At 36.9% G+C, this 16913-nt stretch overlaps 1 protein-coding gene across 3 annotated transcripts in view; it reads left to right on the top strand.

Annotated features, from left to right (window-relative positions):
- Positions 1–16913, top strand: part of DDX10 (DEAD-box helicase 10) — a 291045-nt gene that overhangs the window by 163944 nt on the left and 110188 nt on the right. For all 3 annotated transcript variants that reach the window (XM_020915337.2, XM_020915332.2, XM_070473615.1), the window contains exon 15: positions 6459–6620. In XM_020915337.2, coding sequence (XP_020770996.2) covers positions 6459–6620 — 162 coding nt within the window. The remainder of the gene's footprint in view (positions 1–6458; positions 6621–16913) is intronic.

Raw genomic sequence — 16913 nt, 5'->3', positions numbered from 1 at the left:
GTGTGTGTGTTAGTTTCTGCTGTATAGCACAGTGAATCAGCCATACATGTGTGTGTGTGTGTATATATATATACACCCTCTTCCTGGGATTTCCTTCCGACTTAGGTCATCACAGAGCATTGAGTAGAGTTCCCTGTGCTATACAATCAGTTCTCATCAGTTAATCTATTTTATACATAGTAGTGTATATATGGTGCTTCTTAGGTGGCTCAGTGGTAAAGAATCCACCTACCAACACAGGAGATCCAGATTCAGTCCCTGGGTTGGGAAGATCCCCTGGAGGAGGAAATGATAGCTCACTCCAGTATTCTTGCCTGAAAAGTCCCATGGACAGTGGAGCCTGGCGGGCTACAGTCCATTGGTCCCCAGAGTCAAGAGTCGAACACCACTAAGCGACTGAGCGCCACCATGCAGCAGTGCATGTACACCAGTCCCCGTCTCCCAGCCCATCCCGGTCCCTGTCTCCCAGCCCATCCCGGTCCCGGTCTCCCAGCCCATTCTGGTCCCGGTCTCCCAGTCCATCCCGGTCCCCGTCTCCATTGGTATCCATAGTTTGTTCTCTGTCTTTCTGTTTCACAAATAAGTGCATCTATACCATTTTTCTATGTGGTTCATATATACCATATATATTCCACATATATGTGTTAATAAATAATATTTGAACCATGGTTCAGAAGAAAGGGGACATGTATACTTATGGCAAATTCATATCGATGTCTGGCAGGAGCTATCAAAATATTGTAAAGTAATTATCCTCCTATTAAAAATAAAATTAAATAAATAAACTTATTTTAAAAAAGAAACAATACTTGTTTTTCTTTCTTTCTTCACTCTGTATGATAGTCTCTGGGTCCATTCACATCTCTGCAAATGGCACAATTTTGTTCCTTTTTATGGCTAAATAATATTCCATTGTATGTGTATACCACATTTTCTTTATGATGGATGGTTAAGTTGCTTTCGTGTCCTGACTGTTGGAAATAGTGCTGCAGTAACAATGGGGTGCATGTTTCTTTCTGAATGATGATTTTTCTCTGCATATATGCCCAGGAATGCGATTGCTGAGTCATATGGTAGTTCTAGTTTTAGTTTTTTAGGAGCCACCACACTGTTCTCTCTAGTGGCTGTTACAGTTTGCATCCCACCAACAGTGTAGGAGGATTCTTTTTTCTCCACACTGTCTCCAGCATTTATTGTTTGTAGATTTTTTTGGTATATTTTTTAAAAAATTACTTATTTTTTAATTGAAGGATAATTACGGAATTTTGTTGTTTTCTGTCAGACATCAACAAGAGTCAGCCATAGGTATACTCATGTCCCTTCCCTCCCGAACCTCCCTGCCGTCTCCCTCCCTATCATACTCTTCTAGATTTTATTACAGAGCCCCTCAGAGGTCCCTGAGTCATACAACAAACTCCCACTGGCTATCTGTTTTTACATATGGTATTGTGAATTTCCATGTTACTCTCTCCATACATCTCACCCTCTCTCTCCTCCCCTCCTCCCGTGTCCATAATTCTGTTCTCTATGTCTGTTTCTCCATTGCTGCCCTGCAAATAAATTCATCAGTACCATCTTTCTAGATTTCATATATATGCATCAGTATATGATACTTTTTTTCTCTTTCTGACTTACTTCACTCTGTATAATAGTCTCTAGGTTTGTCTGTCTCATTAGAACTGACTCAAATGTGTTCCTTTTTATGGCTGAGTAGTAGTCCATTGTATATATGTAGCACAGCTTTATCCGTTCATCTGTTGATGGACATCTAGGTTGCTTCAGTGTTCTAGCAATTGTAAATAGTGCTGCAATGAACAGTGGGCCAAATGTGTCCTTTTCAATTTTGGTTTCCTCAGGATATATGCCTAGTAGTGGAATTTCTGGGTCATATGGTGGTTTTATTCCTAGTTTTTTAAGGAATCATCATACCATTTTCCATAGTGGTTGTATGAATTTACATTCCCACCAGCAATGCAAGAGGGTTCCCTTTTCTCCACAGCCTCTCCAGCATTTATTGTTTGTAAACTCTTTAATGATGGCCATTCTAACTGGTATGAGGTGGTTATCTCATTGTAGTTTTGATTTTCACTTCTCTAATAATGAGCCCTGTTGAGCAGCTTTAAGTGTTTGTTAGCCATCTGTACGTCTTCTTTGGAGAAATGTCTGTTTAGGTCCTTTTCCTACTTTTTGATTGGGTTGTTTGTTTTTCTGCTATTGATTTGCATGAGCTGCTTGTATATTTTGGAAATTAATCCTTTGTCAGTTGTTTCCTTTGCTATTATTTTCTCCCATTCTGAGGGTTGTCTTTTCGCTTTATTTATAGTTTCCTTTACTGTGCAAAAACTTTTAGATTTAATTAGATCCCACTTCTTTAGTTTTGTTTTTATTTCCATTACTCTAGGAGGTGTGTCATAGGGAATCTTGCTTTGATTTATGTCATCAAGTGTGCTACCTGTTTTCCTGTTTTATAGTTTCTTGTCTTACATTTAGGTCTTTAATCAATTTCAAGTTTATCTTTGTGTATGGCGTTAGGAAGTGTTCTAATTTCATTCTTTTACACATAGCTTATTTCCTAGCACCACTCATTGAAGAGGCTATCTTTGCCCAATTGTATATTCTTACCTCCTTTGTCAGAAAAAAAAGGTACCCATAGGTGCGTGTGTTTGTCTCTGGGCTCTCCATCTTGTTCCATTGGTCTGTGTTTCTGTTTTTGTGCCAGGACCATACTGTCTTGATGACTGTAGCTTTGTAGTATAATCTGAAGTCAGGAAGGTGATTCCTCCAGCTCCATTCTTCTTTCTCAAGACTGCTTTTGCTATTTGGGGTCTTTTGTGTTCCATATGAATTGTGAATTTTTTTGTTCTAGTTCTCTGAAAAATGCCATTGGTAATTTGTTAGGGATCACATTGAATCTGTAGATTGCATTTGGTAGTATAGTCATTTTCACAATATTGATTCTTCCTACCCAGGAACATGGACTATCTTGCCATCTGTTTATGTCATCTTTGATTTCTTTCATTAATCTCTTATAATTTTCCATATACAGTTATTTTATCTCCTTAGGTAGGTTTATTCCTAGATATTTTATTCTTTTTGTTGCAATGGTGAATGGGATTGATTTATTAATTTCTCTTTCTGATTATTCATTGTTAGCATATGGGAATGTAAATGATTTCTGTGTACCTGTATCCTGTGACTTTGCTGAATTCACTGATTAGCTCTAGTAATTTTCTGATAGTTTCTTCTGGGTTTTTTACACATAATATCATGTAATCTGCAGAGATTGAGATTTTTACTTCTTCTTTTCAGATCTGGATTCCTTTTATTTCTTCTCTTCTCTAATTGCTGTACCTAGGACTTCTAAAGCTATGTTGAATAGTAGTAATGAGAGTGCACACCCTGTCTTGTTCCTGATCTTAGAGGGAAGTCTTTGTTTTTTACCATTGAGAGTAATGTTATTTGTAGATTTTTTGATGATGGCGATTCTGATTGGTGTGAAGTGATGCTCACAGTTTTGACTTGCATTTCTCTAATAATTAGTGATGTTGAGCATCTTCTCATGTGTTTGTTGTCCACCTGTATGTCTTCTTTGAAGAAGTTTCTATTTAGGTCTTCTGCCCATTTTTTGATTGGATTGTTTCAGGGTTGGTTCTGAATTTCCCAGATCCTATTTTTATAGATAAGACTTTCTTGTCATGGGGTCCATCTCTCATTGTATTCTGTGGGAACATGCAGAAGGATAATAACACAACCTCTCACCACAGCTTCTTTTGCTTGACTATAGAAAGCCTCTGCTCTGCGATTCTGCAATTTTAGATGCTATATTGGCTTGTTTTTACTTACTGGCCTGTTGTGGGAAAAATTCTCTGCTTTAAAATAACCTTAGATGTATAGGTGTCTGGTTTACATTTCATAATTACCTGGTCTTAGTGTAAATACATCCCCATAGAGTAGGGAAGAGGTTACCTCACAGATTGCTCATGAAAGTCACTTATTATATAATAATATTATCTTCATTTTTTAAGAGGAAACATATTCAGAATGTCAAGTGACTCACCTTAGTAGTGATGCTAGAGTCGGTGGTCATAGGATCTTCTGAATGTTGTCTCTGCTTCACTGTGACTGACCTATGGGTTTCCACGTTCATTCTGATATAGCACTCAGCACCACATGCCACCATGATATCATTTCCCTTGCCCTATGTTTATTTTTTTCTTCATACCACTTATTATGAGACTTTTCATTCTATAATTATTCAGTGGTTTTCTGTTTCTTCCACTCTAGTGGGAATGAGGGAAGATATTTCCTCTCCAGTGGAAGGAGAGAAGGCACTTCTATTCCACTGAGATGAAAAAAGTTACATGAGGGAAGGTATTTGTTGTCTCTGCTTACTACTCTGTCCTCTGCACTTAGAACAGTGCCTAACAAATAGTAAGCCCTCAGAAGAAGTGTATACCCTGGTAAAATAACAGAGCTTTTTATTCTAACTATAATGTATCACATGTCACATCAAATATTTTATCATTATTTATATAATTGCACAATCCATATGCAGTGGCGTGTGTTTCCTTTTAATTCTGAATTTAGCAAAGATTTGGATGTGACTTTGGGGATGAGGTTTTGGTTTAGAAGGCCAATTTGCACTGGTAATGTGGAGTAAAATGGTGTATAAATAGTATGAACTAACAAAGTTGAATACAATTCAGATTTTGAAGTTGTTGTTGAAGTTGCAGAGGAAGCCTATACAATTGAAGCATATGAATCTCTGTGATCCAGAGAAGAGGTCAGCGCTTGAGAAACAGGCTAAATCAGAAAAGAGTTGTAGTATTGTATCACAAGCTCACTGTAAGAGAGGATTAGTGCTTTTAGTGTATTGAGGTTCCTTACTGTGCTACTAATTTAGCTGCAGAGATTATACCCATTAACTTCAGGTTGAGTGTAAATCCTTAACTGTAAAATACTTCATTGTAAATGTATTGCTGACAGGAGCACTGTGTGACTCTAAGCCATGGTGAAACTTCTGATCTAAAACCCTGAAAGAAATGCTACCATTTGTCCCACCCATAGGCTTCCCTGATGGCTCAGTGGTAAAGAATCTGCCTGCAATTCAGGAGACACAGGAGATTTGGGTTCGATTCCTGGGTTGGGAAGATCCCCTGGAGGAGGAAATGGCAATCCACTCCAGTATTCTTGCCTTGGAAATCTCATGGACACAGGATCCTGGCAGGCTACAGTCCATGGTGTTGCAAAGAGTTGGGAGTTGGACACGACTGAGTAAACAAGGAAAGAAGGGTTCCACTTAGGGATGACTTTTTCCACTCTGATAAAGGAGAAGTCAGAGCAGTGGGTGGTGGTCTTAACTGGCACCACTCATCTCTCAGAGCTGCGTCTGTGACTGCTGCTGTGCTGCTCATGCGTTTGTGACCCTTGCTTCAAGTTGTGACTCTATGGCAGTCTCATCTTGAAGAATGAGATGATGCCTACAGCCTTCATTTTCCTGCTGTTTAATTAGCAGTCTTTCAGAAACTGTAGCAGTTACTTAAATCCTCCTGGCAGGCAATTACAGGAATAAGAGAAATGCTTTAGTCTAAATTGTCTAGAATTTTACTCTGTTAGGCCTGAAATATGATTAAGTCAGACAAACCTTATTTTTCAAGCAATGATACAAATGTATGGAAATTAAGTAATTTATTCAGGGTTACGCACTGGGCTAGTGAAAAAGCCAAAGCATTAAAGCCACGTCTCCTGACTCTCAGATCAGTGCTCTGACTTCTTTATCACCTTGTTCCTAACCATAAAATGTTTGTGTAAAATTGTGTAGATCTGAGCAGGCTTATGAAATCCAGACTAACTTTCTCCTTTACGCTTAACGTAGTTATTTCAGTTTTTATGTGTGGTACCAGCTGATATGTGTTTCATCAATTTTGAGCACATAATGTATGCCAGATAATGTGGTGGGTTCTCAGGATACATGAATAAGACATATGACTACCCTCAAGGAGGTTAATGCTAGGAAGGAAAACAGGAAAGTAAAACATCCCAGTGTGCTGAGAGGTGTTAGAGCAGGTACACTGCCGTGCCATGGCAGTGGCAGGGCTGCGCTCTGCTCAGCCTGGCTGTCGCCCTGTGTAGATCATTTGGAGCTGAGTTGGTGGAGTATTGCATACTACAAATGCTGAAATGATGTTGAAGCAACTACCTTATTGTCCAAATTATTTAATGAAAATTTCTTTTAACCCTGCTCTTAATTGAGTTATGGCAGCATTACTTTTTCCTGACTTTTCTGTCACCTGCTCACTTTTATTATAAAGCTTGTTTGAAAGTTTCAGAAATATAGGTTGTAAGGCAGAAAGTATGTATGTGCACCATTTCAAAATCATTCTGCAAGTGCAAGTGGCGTTCTTACAAGTTGATGTTCCTTGTCTCCTGCCTCATATTCACCTTTTTCCTCTCTGCAGTTGGTTCAGCAGTGGCCACAAGTGCAGAAATCTGTCTCCAAGGATACTGAGGAAGAGGATGATGCTGGTGGTATTAACTTAGATAAAGCAAAGGAAAGGCTTCAAGAAGAGGACAAATTTGACAAAGAGGAATATAGGAAGAAAATTAAGGCAAAGCATCGGGTAAGCGTTCTATCTTGAATGAATACTGAGTGATATTTAATATGTCCTAAATGTATTTAAATGTTCAATAGAGATTCTTTAACAACTAAGTTACTTTACTATTTTCTTTAGCACTTATTTTTTGTGGCCATTTTGTTTTTTTATCTAGTCCTTTTTCCTTCTGTTGGTGAAGTCTTTGTATACTAACTGGTTTCTGAGAATGTCACCAAAATCTGCCTTTGGTTGAGGTGACCCAAATTACAGTGATTTTTTTTTTCTAAAATAAAGTTCTAATTTGAAGGTAATTGTAGTTGTACGCTTGTTAGAAGTTGTATCGGGAACTCCATTTCTATAACTTTGTCATTTCAAGAATAGATATATAAATGAAACCATGCAGTATATGGCCTTTTACGATTGAGTTTTATCACCCATCATGAATCTGTCGATCACCTGGTTCTGTGTTTGACCCCTTTCTTTCTGTTACTGAGTAGTGAGTGTTACATGGTGTGGATGGAGCACAAAGTGTGTTTCATGTTTCACCTGTTTGAGCAACGTTAGTATTGTTTCCAGTTTGAACTTAAATCTTTCTATAAGTGATTACTTGGCAATAGATACAAGATTAAATTTACTAAATTAAGAAAAAAATAAGGAAACTTTGTGAGAAAGAGGGCTTCTATATAGGCATATGCCCTATTGGCCTTAAACTGTTATCCTTAGAACTGAAAGTGTTACTCCATTCTGGCCTCATGATATTACTGTCCTTTTGCACTACTTAAAAGTGGGCCTTTCACTTGATAAAGGAGTCAATTAATGAACTAAAATAGATTTACCTTTTTAAAGAAGTTTCTGTGGTATGCCCTTGAGACAATGAATGGTCTCAGGGTAACACAGTAACATATGCAAGAATCACTGCTATAATATTACGTTCTGTATCAAAAATTTTCAAGTCATTGGATGTGGTCATTATTAACCATATCCATATTAACCATTACTAACCATAATAATTAGCCATATGATCATTATTAACCATATTATTAACCATATCCTGTGGTCAAAACTGTAGATTTTGACTCCTGTTTGACCTTGTTATTATTTAATGATTTCTTTAAGATTTGATACAACTTCACAGTAGCATTTAATGAATAAGAAATTTAGTTCTTAAAGATAGCTTTCAGGGATGAAAATGAATGGCAAGGAAAAACATTCCATAATGTGGAGAACAAATGAACCTAAAATATACTGGTTAGAGTTTGGGGGTATAACTAAGCATTTCCTTCATTGCTGCTTTTAGCACAGTACTTTATTTATTTATTTTTATTGTTTTCCATTTATTTTTATTAGTTGGGGGTTAATTACTTTACAATATTGTAGTGGTTTTTGCCATACATTGACATGAATCAGCCATGGATTTACATGTGTTCCCCATCCCGATCCCCTGCTCCTGCCTCCTGGATAGCACAGTACTTTAAATAGAAATTTGGTGTTAATAATTTGTTGCTAAAATTTTTAATAATGCTAAGTGTCAAGCAGCTTGTCATGTTTCTGCTTATAGTCTTCTTAAAGTATTTATCCAGCATAAGGACATTTTACCTTTATTTTTAAATTGTAGTCAGCAGTAGAAAGAAATGTGGAGAATTAAGGCTCCCCCCACCCCCATTTGCTTCTTCCCCTTTTCTTATTTTCCCTTTCACCCCTCTTCCCAATATGTGGAAGTTATCACTGTATCTGGGTTGTGGAATATTGTTTCTGAAATATTTAGGAACTTAATTTCAAATTACTGTTGTATATTACACAGTGTTTGTGTGCTAGGCTCTGCCTTAGACTGTGAAGATGGACTATATAATATACATGGTGTTGGGACTTCCCTGGTGGTCAATTGGCTAAGACTCCACATTCTGTATGCAGGGGGCCTGGACTCAATCCTTGGTCAGGGAACTAGATCCCACATGTTGCGACTAAAGAACCTGCATGCTGCAATGAAGATCAAAGGTCCCACGTGCTGCAAATAAGATCCAGAGCAGCCAAATATATTTATCAAAAATAGAAAAAAAAAAAATATGTGGGTTCTATTCTCTGGAAGATTATAATTAAATCATAGTTAACTTTGAATATTTAGTCACTGCATAGAAATTTTCTGTGCTCCAATTTTTTTTACATTACAGTTTTTGAAATGAATAATATCTTCATGTTTTCCAAAGTCAAGATGATAAAGTTAATGTTGAGAAGTCTTGCTTCTGCCCATACCTGTCACTTTTATTCTTGTCTCCACCTCAGAGGTAAATTTTTATCCATTACTAATGTATCCTTAAAGTTTATGCAAAGACTAGTAAATAGAAATGCATATTCTTATTTTCTCTCTTTGTTACGTTCATACTACAGTATTCTATAGTACTGTAGATTGTTCTGTACTTTTTCATTTGCACTTATTTTTGAGACTTTACATAATTTATTTTCTTTGCACCATTGTTAAAACATAGCATATGACTTTAAAACTATCACTGTGACTGTCTCACAGCAAGGTTGAAGAGAGCAGTTTGGGGCTGATACAGTTGGGAGAGAAATCACCCGAACTTTACATGCTACTGCTTTTGAAACAGTTCTCTGTAACTAAAAGAGATATAAGATCTTTTTAAAACAAGTTTGTTGTTTAAAGCAAAGTTTGTTGTTTTATATAAAATAAGTATATTCTGCAAAGGTGGCCCATGGCATACTTTCTATATTGAAGACTGAAAATATTATGCATTCTAAAAAGAGCACAAAGAGGAAACTGAAGTAATCTTCCCTTTATTCAGCTTAATGGGAATGCGACCTGGCACAAATATTATTCATTTCTTGGTATTTTCATCGGTAAAATTATTATTTAAATGTAAATATTTGTATATTAGTGAAATTTCATGTTTTTGAACACTTAGTTTGTTTATTATAATAGTAAGATACAGTGTGCTTAGTCACTCAGGCATGTCCAACTCTTTGCCACCCCATGGACTGTAGCCCACCAGGCTCCTCTGTCCATGGGGGTTCTCTTGGCAAGAATACTGGAGTGGGTAGCCACTTCTCCAGGAGATCTCCCTGACCCAGGGATCGAACCAGGGTCTCCTGTATTACAAGCAGATTCTTTACCAGCTGAGCTACCAGGGAAGCCCATGAGATACAGTTCAGGTGCTCAAATCAATTATGTACCAATTGGCCATGGACTAGATTTCTACTTAGAATGCATATGTATTATTTTTTTTAAACGTTAGGTTTTAACATTTGGCATAATGTTTGGTGGAGAGAGTATTGTGCCTGTAACAAGTTGGAATGTTTGCTTTGGAGCCCTAGCATTACCTAGTCCATTTGGATCACCAGTCACCAGTTTGGATTGCACGTTCTTTTTTTTTTTCCCAAGTGTCATAGAATTTATTTATTTATTTTTTCTTTTTTTTTTCCTTTTATTTATTTTTATTTTTTTCTATTTATTTTTATTAGTTGGAGGCTAATTACTTTACAATATTGTAGTGGATTTTGTCATACATTGACATGAATCAGCCATGGATTTACATGTGTTCCCCATCCTGAACCCCCCTCCCACCTCCCTCCCCATCCCATCCCTCTGGGTCTTCCCAGTGCACCAGCCGTGAGCACTTGTCTTATGCATCCAACCTGGGCTGGTGATCTGTTTCACCCTTGATAGTATACTTGTTTCAATGCTATTCTCTCAGAACATCCCACTCTCGCCTTCTCCCACAGAGTCCCAAAGTCTGTTCTGTACATCTGTGTCTCTTTTTCTGTTTTTCATATAGGGTTATCTTTACCATATTTTTAAATTCCATATATATGCATTAGTATACTGTATTGGTGTTTATCTTTCTGGCTTACTTCACTCTGTATAATGGGCTCCAGTTTCATCCATCTCATTAGAACTGATTCAAATGAATTCTTTTTAATGACTGAGTAATATTCCATGGTGTATATGTACCACAGCTTCCTAATCCATTCGTCTGCTGATGGGCATCTAGGTTGCTTCCCTGTCCTGGCCATTATAAACAGTGGATTGCACTTTCCTATTCTGAAAATTGAGGGAAAGATAATAGGAGTTAATAACAAGTGATTAGAGAGATCCCCTGGCTCTGTGTGTATAGGTAAGCTGTGAGAATAAAATGAAAATAAAACTCCATAAAATCTATAACATAACTCTGTATCTGATACATATTTTGACATATATAATATTTTGAAAAATGTGTCAATTTTAGAAGCTTTTATGAGATTAAAAATCTTTCAGCATGTTTAAAATATTTCATGATTATGTTTTTGGTTTAGAAGGGTAAGATAATTAATATAAGAAGTGAATTTAGTCTTAATGATTCTGTTTGAAAGTAATTGTTTTTTCCTACTGTTTAAAATTGACAGCCTCACATAAAAGCTTTGAAAATGCACTCTGTTTTTGTAATGTGAGTCTCAGCTGCTCATTTATTCCCATGTGTTATTCCTCCATGTTATTAACACCTGTCCTTGACTCATTTTTTCATCTACCAAATTCTGAAAACTGTGTAATTTCTACTATGACTCAAGTAAATATCTTTGTTGTAAAGATTTATAGCAAACAGTAAATAAAAAGGAAGAGATAAAGATGACACAGTTTTTGGCCTCGCTGGGGGAATTCAGCTGCCCCCTTGCTGGAGCTTGGCCACTCTGGGGACTTACGGAGCCTGTGTAACTGCTTTGGGTCACCCAGTCAGCATCTTTATTTTTCTTTGTGAGTCTTCATTTTAGCCATTAAGCATCATTTTCTTCTGAGACCATTTGGATCTTCTGCTTTCGCTGGCAGTTTATAAGTAGCTATACTTAATTAGGTATGTTACTGGTTTTTTTTTTTTTTTTTTGCCTCTTGAAACTATCAGAAGTAAAATTATAGCAAAATATACTTTTACATAGAAAACCATTAGTAAAAAAAATAGAAAACCATTAGTAAATTAAGTTGTAAATGCAAAAGCACTGCTTTTGCACAGAAACAATGTGTTTTCTGATAATTCAGTTAGAACTGTGAAAGATGGGCCATGAATCATATCACTGAAAGGTTTTTTACTTAAATGGAGTGAAAATCTGCTCTGTGCTATATCATCATTTTTACCTCTGAAAGATAGCTTCTGTTTGGTGTGATAATATCTGTTATAACAGCTGAGAGTGGAGAGAAGTGATTCATTATGAGGTTCTCTTTCATTTCTTTGAAATTTGCTTTGAGTGCTTTATCCATTTCGGATTGTGTATTTACATGACATGTCAGAATGTAACTCTGGACTGTCTGCAGAGTTTTCTGGATTCTGCTAACTACTAGCATGAATTTTACTATAAACCACCAGGCTTCTTTGTCCATAGAATTCTCCAGGCAAGAATACTGGAGTGTGTAGCCATCCCCTTCCCCAGGAAATCTTCCTGACCCAGGGATCAAACCCAGGTATCCTGCATTGCAGGCAGATTCTTTACCATCTGAGCCACCATGGAGGCTTGTTAGAAAGTTAAGAATTAAAGGGACTTCTTAGAAAATCTATTTTATTGTTTCTTACACAGAATTGAGTTGGCATGGAATCCAGGTAACTTAAACATAAATTTATGTAATCAAGAAGGAGAAAGGCAGTAATCAGGTATTTTAGGAATAGTAGTAACAAGAACATTAAAGACAGCAGCAAGTAGCAGTTTGTTAACTGGGCCTGGCACTAGGCATTTTTCTATTATATGCTAACAATTAACTTCTGATATAAGTGAGGTAGACTCATTTTACAGATGATAAAACTAAAACTTATAAGGGTCAAGTAATTTGTCCGAGGCCCCACAGCATATAAAAGCTTGCAAATAGTAGCATTGGGATTCTTACCAAGGTCTTTGTACCAAGGTCTTTGTTTCTCTACACACTGGTTTTTTTTTTTTTTTTTTTTAGTTGGAGACTAATTACTTTACAATATTGTAGTGGGTTTTGTCATACATTGACATGAATCAGCCATGGATTTACATGTATTCCCCATCCTGATCCCCTCTTCCACCTCCCTCTCTACCCAATCCCTCTGAGTCTTCCCAGTGCACCAGGCCCGAGCACTTCTCTCATGCATCCAACCTGGGCTGGTGATCTGTTTCACCCTAGATAATATACATGTTTCGATGCTGTTCTCTGAGAACATCCCACCCTCGCCTTCTCCCACAGAGTTTCAAAGTCTGTTCTGTACATCTGTGTCTCTTTTTCTGTTTTGCATATAGTGTTATCATTACCATCTTTCAAAATTCCATATATATGTGTTAGTATGCTGTAATGTTCTTTATCTTTCTGGCTTATTTCACTCTGTATAATAGGCTCCAGTTTCATCCATCTCATTAGAACTAATTCAAATGAATTCTTTTTAATGACTGTGTAATATTCCATGGTGTATATGTACCACAGCTTCCTCATCCATTCGTCTGCTGATGGGCATCTAGGTTGCTTCCATGTCCTGGCTATTATAAACAGTGCTGTGATGAACATTGGGGTGCACGTGTCTCTTTCAGATCTGATTACCTTGGTGTGTATGCCCAGAAGTGGGATTGCTGGGTCATATGGCAGTTCTATTTCCAGCTTTTTAAGAAATCTCCACACTGTTCTCCATAGCGGCTGTACTAGTTTGCATTCCCACCAACAGTGTAAGAGGGTTCCCTTTTCTCCACACCCTCTCCAGCATTTATTGCTTGTAGACTTTTGGATAGCAGCCATCCTGACTGGCGTGTAATGGTACTTCACTGTGGTTTTGATTTGCATTTCTCTGATGATGAGTGATATTGAGCATCTTTTCATGTGTTTGTTAGCCATCTGTATGTCTTCTTGGGATAAATATCTGTTTAGTTCTTTGGCCCGTTTTTTGATTGGGTCATTTATTTTTCTGTAATTGAACTTCAGGAGTTGCTTGTATATTTTTGAGATTAGTCCTTTGTCTGTTGCTTCGGTTGCTATTATTTTCTCCCATTCTGAGGGCTGTCTTTTCACCTTACTTATAGTTTCCTTTGTTGTGCAAAAGCTTTTACGTTTAATTAGGTCCCATTTGTTTATTTTTGCTTTTATTTCCAATATTCTGGGATGTGGGTCATAGAGGATCCTGCTGTGATTTATGTCAGAGAGGGTTTTGCCTATGTTCTCCTCTAGGAGTTTTATCGTTTCTGGTCTTACATTTAGATCTTTAATCCATTTTGAGTTTATTTTTGTGTATGGTGTTAGAAAGTGTTCTAATTTCATTCTTTTACAGGTGGTTGACCAGTTTTCCCAGCACCACTTGTTAAAGAGGTTGTCTTTTTTCCATTGTATATCCTTGCCTCTTTTGTCGAAGATAAGGTGACCATAGGTTCGTGGATTTATCTCTGGGCTTTCTATTCTGTTCCATTGATCTATATTTCTGTCTTTGTGCCAGTACCATACTGTCTTGATGACTGTGGCTTTGTAGTAGAGTCTGAAGTCAGGCAGGTTGATTCCTCCAGTTCCATTCTTCTTTCTCAGGATTACTTTGGCTATTCGAGGTTTTTTGTATTTCCATACAAATTGTGAAATTATTTGTTCTAGTTCTGTGAAAAATACCGTTGGTAGTTTGATAGGGATTGCATTGAATCTATAGATTGCTTTGGGTAGTATAGCCATTTTGACAATATTGATTCTTGCAATCCATGGACACGGTATATTTCTCCATCTGTTTGTGTCCTCTTTGATTTCTTTCATCAGTGTTTTATAGTTTTCTATGTATAGATCTTTTGTTTCTTTAGGTAGATATACTCCTAAGTATTTTATTCTTTTTGTTGCCATGGTGAATGGTATTGTTTCCTTAATTTCTCTTTCTGTTTTCTCATTGTTAATGTATAGGAATGCAAGGGATTTCTGTGTGTTAATTTTATATCCTGCAACTTTACTATATTCGTTGATTAGCTCTAGTAATTTTCTGGTAGAGTCTTTAGGGTTTTCTATGTAGAGGATCATGTCATCTGCAAACAGCGAGAGTTTCACTTCTTCTTTTCCTATCTGGATTCCTTTTACTTCCTTTTCTGCCCTGATTGCTTCCAAAACTATGTTGAATAGTAGTGGTGAGAGTGGGCACCCTTGTCTTATTCCTGATTTCAGGGGAAATGCTTTCAATTTTTCACCATTGAGGGTAATGCTTGCTGTGGGTTTGTCATATATAGCTTTTATTATGTTGAGGTATGGTCCTTCTAGTCCTGCTTTCTGGAGAGTTTTAATCATAAATGGGTGTTGAATTTTGTCAAAGGCTTTCTCTGCATCTATTGAGATAATCATATGGTTTTTATCTTTCAATTTGTTAACGTGGTGTATTACATTGATTGATTTGCGGAAATTAAAGAATCCTTGCATTCCTGGGATAAAGCCCACTTGGTCATGGTGTATGATTTTTTTAATATGTTGTTGGATTCTGTTTGCTAGAATTTTGTTAAGGATTTTTGCATCTATGTTCATCAGTGATATTGGCCTGTAGTTTTCTTTTTTTTGTGTGGCATCTTTGTCTGGTTTTGGAATTAGGGTGATGGTGGCCTCATAGAATGAGTTTGGAAGTTTACCTTCTTCTGCAATTTTCTGGAAGAGTTTGAGTAAGATAGGTGTTAGCTCTTCTCTAAGTTTTTGGTAGAATTCAGTTGTGAAGCCGTCTGGTCCTGGGCTTTTTGCTGGAAGATTTCTGATTACAGTTTCGATTTCCTTGCTTGTGATGGGTTTGTTAAGATCTTCTATTTCTTCCTGGTTCAGTTTTGTAAAGTCATACTTCTCTAAGAACTTGTCCATTTCTTCCAAGTTGTCCATTTTATTGGCATAGAGCTGCTGGTAGTAGTCTCTTATGATCCTTTGTATTTCAGTGTTGTCTGTTGTGATCTCTCCATTTTCGTTTCTAATTTTGTTAATTTGGTTCTTCTCCCTTTGTTTCTTAATGAGTCTTGCTAATGGTTTGTCAATATTGTTTATTTTTTCAAAAAACCAGCTTTTAGCTTTGTTGAGTTTTGCCATGGTCTCTTTAGTTTCTTTTGCATTTATTTCTGCCCTAAATTTTAAGATTTCTTTCCTTCTACTAACCCTGGGGTTCTTCATTTCTTCCTTCTCTAGTTGCTTTAGGTGGAGAATTAGGTTATTTATTTGACTTTTTTCTTGTTTCTTGAGGTAAGCCTGTAATGGTATGAACCTTCCCCTTAGCACTGCTTTTACAGTGTCCCATAGGTTTTGGGTTGTTGTGTTTTCATTTTCATTCATTTCTATGCATATTTTGATTTCTTTTTTGATTTCTTCTATGATTTGTTGGTTATTCAGAAGCATGTTATTTAGCCTCCATATGTTTGAATTTTTAACAATTTTTTTTCCTGTAATTGAGATCTAACCTTACCACACTGTGGTCAGAAAAGATGACTGGAATGATTTCAGTTTTTTTGAATTTACCAAGACTAGATTTATGGCCCAGGATGTGATCTATTCTGGAGAAGGTTCCATGTGCACTTGAGAAAAAGGTGAAGTTGATTGTTTTGGGGTGAAACGTCCTGTAGATGTCAATTAGGTCTAGCTGGTCCATTGTGTCCTTTAAAGTTTGTGTTTCCTTGCTCATTTTCTGTTTACTTGATCTATCCATAGTTGTGAGTGGGGTATTAAAGTCTCCTACTATTACTGTGTTGCTGTTAATTTCTTCTTTCATACTCATTAGCGTTTGCCTTACATATTGTGGTGCTCCTATGTTGGGTGCATATATATTTCTAATTGTTATATCTTCTTCTTGGATTGATCCTTTGATCATTATGTAGTGTCCTTCTTTGTCTCTTTTCACAGCCTTTATTTGAAAGTCTATTTTATCTGATATGAGTATTGCGACTCCTGCTTTCTTTTGGTCTCCATTTGCGTGAAATATTTTTTCCAGCCCTTCACTTTTAGTCTGCATGTGTCCCTTGTTTTGAGGTGGGTCTCTTGTAGACAGCATATTTTTTTTAAAATGCATGCTGATATGACAGCTATCACAATGTAGTCTAAAAATTTTTTCAATTGAAGTTAAAGACAACTAAGCACTACTTGAGCCATCTTACAGAAAAAAACGTTGGCTATTGACCAACCCAATACATGAAATGCTATCAGGAAAAAAATCCTGTTAAAATGAAAGACCCACACAGTTGTTGTTGTTTAGTTGCTAAGTTGCGCTCAACTATTTTACAGCCCCATGGACTGTAGTCTGCCAGGCTCTTCTCTCTATGGGATTTCCCAGGCAAGAATACTGTAGTGGGTTGCCATTTCCTCCTTCAGGGGATCTTCCTAGCCCAGGGATCAAACCTTTGTCTCCTAGTTGGCAGGCGGGT

This window comes from Odocoileus virginianus, chromosome 10 (genome assembly GCF_023699985.2).
Source record: "Odocoileus virginianus isolate 20LAN1187 ecotype Illinois chromosome 10, Ovbor_1.2, whole genome shotgun sequence".
Classification (NCBI taxonomy): domain Eukaryota; kingdom Metazoa; phylum Chordata; class Mammalia; order Artiodactyla; family Cervidae; genus Odocoileus; species Odocoileus virginianus.
Note: the sequence above shows the minus strand (reverse complement) of the source record. Positions and strands in the feature narration are given on the sequence as shown.